The sequence below is a fragment of the Aphanomyces invadans genome (genome assembly GCF_000520115.1).
Source record: "Aphanomyces invadans strain NJM9701 unplaced genomic scaffold supercont1.44, whole genome shotgun sequence".
Taxonomy (NCBI): domain Eukaryota; phylum Oomycota; class Saprolegniomycetes; order Saprolegniales; family Verrucalvaceae; genus Aphanomyces; species Aphanomyces invadans.
This window is the reverse complement of record NW_008580189.1, coordinates 462,672-468,010: the sequence shown is the minus strand read 5'-3', so window position 1 is coordinate 468,010 and position 5,339 is coordinate 462,672. Positions and strand designations below refer to the sequence as shown.

Here is a 5,339-nt window from a genome sequence, read left to right as displayed (position 1 = left end):
CCGCCTCTGTGGGGCGATACAGAGAACGTTGTCGCGAGGGATCCGCCTCGTGCCGTGAGCAGCAGCGGCAACGCACTCTGACGTCCTTCAATATTAGACCACGAACCTTGAGACTTAGTTCTTCACCAAACTTCGAATGTTTTACAATTTGACGAAGCAATATTGTCATCGATTTTGTCAAAAGGATGTGATGCAGTCTATTAAATTTGGACCAAAAATGGATTTTGGGGGTCGCTTGACTTTGCTTATGGTGGCAGTAATAGGAAGTATTCAATACAGACTGGAGATTATTCTAGGATAGATCAAGTCGACTACTTTACCGGATGTGGCGGTCGTCACTCTGCCGTTGCGTGATAGGTCGTCGTGGGGCCAAGTCATACACACGAAAATTTGGAACACTTGGCGACAACGTCGAGTCGGCGGTCGCACACGGTCATGGGGGGCGACCTTGTTGTGCGCCGTTGGAGGGATAGCGAAGATGTAACCTCTAACAACCCAGAGAAGCAGCTTCACTGGTTCCATCCCGCAACTCGAACCACAGCACCCGCTTCGTCTTGGTCCTGAATGCGCCCCCACGACCGTGTCAGCGAGTGGACTAATGTCGCCATTCGCTGCGCAAAAAAACTGCGCCCGGCCACATCCTCGCCCAATAAAACGCCATCGGGGATTGTTCTGGCGAGGCGTTCCAGTTCCCGCAAAGAACGGGAACGCAAATCAACGACCCGCCACCGACATACGACGCCGGTGTGGTCGATCATTCGCGTGCTTCACCAACGCGACCCGTCCACCCCAGCGCCCAGGACCGAAAATGGCGCAATCAACTTGTCGCAGCCACCTGACAGACGGAAAGCCCGCCCGCACACAGAGGCTGGGAAAACCAGCCGAGTCTGTCCACGTTATTGAGGGGATAAGGTCCAGTTGGCCCAGACTACGTGGCCGCCTCTGTGGGGCGATATAGAGAACGTTGTCGCGAGAGATCCGCCTCGTGCCGTGAGCAGCAGCGGCAACGCACTCTGACGTCCTTCAATATTTGGCCAGAAGAGCCTCATCCGGTGCCACGTGGTGCTAAGGTCAAGACGGTGCAGTTCCATTGGGCGAGCAAAACAGCCTGGTCAGGCCAAAACTCAACACGACACCCGAGTGATTTCTGCGATGGCGATGCGTGTGCTGCTTTCCCCGACCGGAACGCCGCCGACGACCGGCATGCGCATACAAACCTTGATCGACGAGATGGAGCAGGCGAAGCGCGCGGTGGAATCAAAGCATGCTCAACCGGCGCCGATATCGCGCGCAACAAAAGACAACCAAAGACCATCTCGAGCGATCGATCGCGACACTGCGCACGAACGTCGCGCGCATGGAAGGGTCATTGGAAGGCATGCGACTCGCGGTCCCGCTCCCGTTGCGAACATTTGAGCCCGAGCGCAACGTCTGCCACGAGTAAACTTTCGCATGTTCCGGCACGGGTTTTGCCCGACTCCGTCCAATACGAACCACCGCGTCCACGTTGACTTTTTGTCGTGCATCATGCGCGAAGACCTCGAGTTCATGGGCGCAATCGGGCGGCGAAAGCTGTTGGAGCAATGGACTGTCTTTATGAACACGTTTGATTCGTTCACGATGGAGCTGCTGCATCACGACGTTGTGGCATTCGCCCCGAATGTCGTCGTCCACGCCGATACGATGCTGCACCTGCGCCTATCGCGCGAATCCGTTCGTGTGCTCGTTCCCGGCGCCCTGGGCCACGAGCCCCTTGTGCAAAAGATGCTTGGAAATGTCCTCGAGCTCCCCCTGCACCTCCGCTTCGTCTTTGACACGAATTGCGTCGTCCACGAGCTTGGCACGTTCGCCAACACAATTGACGCCCTGGTCAAGCTCCTGGGAAACTTCGACGATACGCTTGCTGTTCCAGATATCCCAAGATGGTCAAGTTCCTGCCCGGTAGCGTGCGACACAACCATGCGAGGTGGAGTGTAGGCAGGGTCATGATGTCCACAGCAACGCATTAATGGAGGCTCAATCACGCAAACGTTTGGTGTTCAATCGACCACGAACATCGCAGGCAAGCCGTCGATCCGGGCGACGTGTTCGTGGTCCTGTGGCCAACACACATGCCCGAGCCATACCGCACTCCAAGGAACTCGGAGCTGCAACCATGGCGAAATGTGTGAACACCCCGCGGCGACACGCGCGCAATCAACTTTTCGCGACTTCGGCAACGTGTGCGATGTCGATGGCGGTGTACGTGAGCGCCACACGGTGCCAAACGCGCCAACGTTATGGCTCCAAACGAATGCATGCATTGTGACAACGTCCGCTGTGGGAAACTAACGTATAGGGCGCCGCCAAGCGCGCGCGAGCCATCACCTGCGATGGACATCCAGTGACGATGTTGTCAACGGCCCCCGCATGGAGTGCCGAGGCACCCCATCGCCAATCACATGGCTTCCGGACCTTTTTCCGCCTAGAGAAGATACGTAGTTTGGATGTTGAAGCGACACGAGGGGACAATGGCGCCGCGCGTGAAAACATCGTCGCCCACCACAGCGCAGTGGACGTTGGCGACATTTCCCTCGCGGTGCTTTGCACGGGTGCAAGTGCACATGCTCTCGTGATGTTGGGATGGAGTCGCGAGGTATTCCGATGAAGCCGAGAAACCCAAACGACTGCAGTCCTGACTTCCCTCGCTAAGTCGAACGGCACAAAGTGAATAATCTCTGAAAGTCAATATATAAAGTTGGAAAGGCAATTTAAAAACCTTTATTTTATTTTTATACTAGAAATATTTTAAATAGTTTCGAATTTTGAAACTGGGCTGATTACGTTCGAGCACTGTGCTCGAGTAATCTTTGAATTTTCAGCGATGACGCATGAACACTTCATGAAAGACATGAGCTGTATGAACATCACATGCAGCATCCAACAAAAAAGTATTCTGAGCTCGCTGTGTGGGCGAGAGGAATCATTTAATCTCGCTCGGGTCCCAACTGAATCTGCCACTGGGCTTGCGTTGAAGAGGAGCAGCACGAACGAAAGCAAGCGTGCTGACAACGTCATGCAAAGACGTCAAACGCATTTGTACGATGTACCTCTTGTTGACGCGATGGGGTGGGCAAAGGACGCGTGGCGATCTGTGTCGCAGTCGACCGTTGTCAACTGCTGGAATCGCACTGGGCATTTCGGACAATGACTTGTCCATGTCATGAATTTGAATGGATTGGTTTTCGAAGTCTGTGCAAAAATTTATACCTCTATATTTGGATGTACTGATTTCCCTCCAGCTTTGCAACGGCATCAATTACTTCGAAGTATTCCGTTTTAACGGAACATCCACTTTGTATTATTTGCTACAAACATTGGCAGGCAAGGTACATGCATCTTACTCGACATTCAACAAAGCCACTCGATCAGTTAGAATGCCCGTCCGCTCCAAACAGCTCACAACTGTGGACTGCGCTACAGAGCTTGAATTCCCTCAGTCTTTTTAGAATATTATTTTGTAGAAATCATCGAAATTGCCCCGGTGCTAAGTCGGAGGGAAATCAGTATTGCGATAATTGCATAGTAGAAGGAACCGTTTGACTTTGCGAGGGAAATCAGAACGTCGGTCGTAAGCGGGCTCAGCGACGGTGATGCCTTGCTGCCCCATCGACGGAACGACCCCCACCCCCCCATTGGACCTTGTCCCTCGCCCCTCCCCCCATCTCACTTGACATGATTTACCGCCGCTGCGTTGCTTCCGTCGAATGCGCGTTGCAACGATTGAGCCGATCCGACGGAGGTTGGACACCAGTGGCCGCTGGAGGACCGAGGCACGAATGGATTTGGGCTGCTTCTCGCACCCCTCCCCCCCACCCCCCCTCCTAGCGCTGTACATAGTGCCACGCGACTTGCGTCAGAATAGCCTAGATTCGACTATTTTAACGCACAACAAATCCGCCATTGTCATCGGAGCGTCGCACAGTTGAAAGTTGGCGACTTTGCAATGCGACGTGCCGAGCACAACGCGGTCGCGTTGAATCATGCGTACGTCGCGCAGATGCAGGTGCTTGCGGCCAAGATGGAATGGACCAAGCGTGCGGTGGCCGAGCACAATGCGAGGAAGGCAGCGGCGGTACGTCTGCGAGGCAAACTGAACCAGCGGCGGTACCGCGCGGAACGCGAGCGGACGCTGCGCCGTCTCGAGCACATGATCCACACGTTGCACCTCGAGGTTGCTCGTATGGAAGGACGGGTCGAACTGTACCACGTCGTTGTTCCCGCGATGCTGCGCACGTATGCACCAGAGTTTCAACTCGCGCGAGAAAACTATCGCTTGTTTGCCCACGGGTACTGTGTCGACCCGACGCATGCGCGGCACCAAGCCCAAGTCGGCTACCTGAACAGCGCGATGAGCGAGGACCTCGTCATGATGGGCAGTGTGGGCCGCGACAAATTGTTTGATCAGTGGGCCATGTATATGACAACGTTCGGGTCGATTGCGATGGACCTGCTGACGCTCGATGCAGTGTCTTTCTCGCCCAACGTTGTCATACACGCCCAAGCCGTCATGCACCTGCGGTTGACTCGTGTGTCTATCGAGCTGCTCTTTCCGGTCGTCCGAACGAACGAGCCGCTGGTCCACAAACTCGTTGGGAAGGTGCTGCACTTGCCCATGCAAATGCGCTTTCACTTTGACCGCCACGGTGTCGTGCAAGAGCTCGGAACGCATGCCAGGACGACAGAAGCTCTCGTGGATGTATTGGAAAATGTTGAAGAGGCCGTCGCCGTGCTCGGGGCCATGCAGCTCACGGAAGACGCTGAAATCGTCGCGCCATCAGCCGTGGAGGACAGATGACGAGACACACTATGTCCACACTGACCGCCGCGGTCGGCAATCGTGTCCTTGCATGTTGTTTCGCCTCGCGACGAGCATGCAACCCGTGTAGTCGACGTAATGTACGCATATATTTCGCTAACGCTCCGTTGTTTGGTCGAGCACGAAAATCCACCACGATGTCCAGCAATTGCACAGGAGGTGCATTCCACCACAATGCACCCTTCGTTGACAGCTTGATCCGACGGCGATGCCCCCACCGCCCTACTTGAGGGACACGCCATGTTGCTTGCGCAGAAACGTCGTGGGGAATCTCGCCGTGGCACGCTGCAAGCGCTCCTTGGTCCAAAAACTGCATCGAACGTGTATGGATTGGCTAAAATTCACCTAGAACGAGTGATTTGATTGGCCCTCATGTTTCACCATCGCGATGAAACCACACCATGGTTACGTGAGCTCTCGGTGATCAGCCGAAACTTCGGTGATCGGCCGAAGTGTCTAAGCCAATAGGAAGGACAATCAA

The 5,339-nt window shown here is 54.8% G+C and overlaps 2 protein-coding genes across 2 annotated transcripts; both read left to right on the top strand.

Moving 5' to 3' along the window:
- Window positions 1-672: 672 nt before the first annotated feature.
- On the top strand, window positions 673-2,749 carry H310_12886 (hypothetical protein). Its single transcript, XM_008880134.1, has one exon. The coding sequence runs from the start codon at window positions 1,453-1,455 to the stop codon at window positions 1,975-1,977; it is 525 nt and encodes a 174-aa protein (XP_008878356.1). The 5' UTR covers window positions 673-1,452; the 3' UTR covers window positions 1,978-2,749.
- A 1,175-nt stretch (window positions 2,750-3,924) lies between these two features.
- Window positions 3,925-5,005, top strand: H310_12885 (hypothetical protein). The gene has a single exon (XM_008880133.1). It carries the CDS (start codon window positions 3,986-3,988, stop codon window positions 4,835-4,837), a length of 852 nt encoding a protein of 283 aa, XP_008878355.1. The 5' UTR covers window positions 3,925-3,985; the 3' UTR covers window positions 4,838-5,005.
- Window positions 5,006-5,339: the final 334 nt, after the last annotated feature.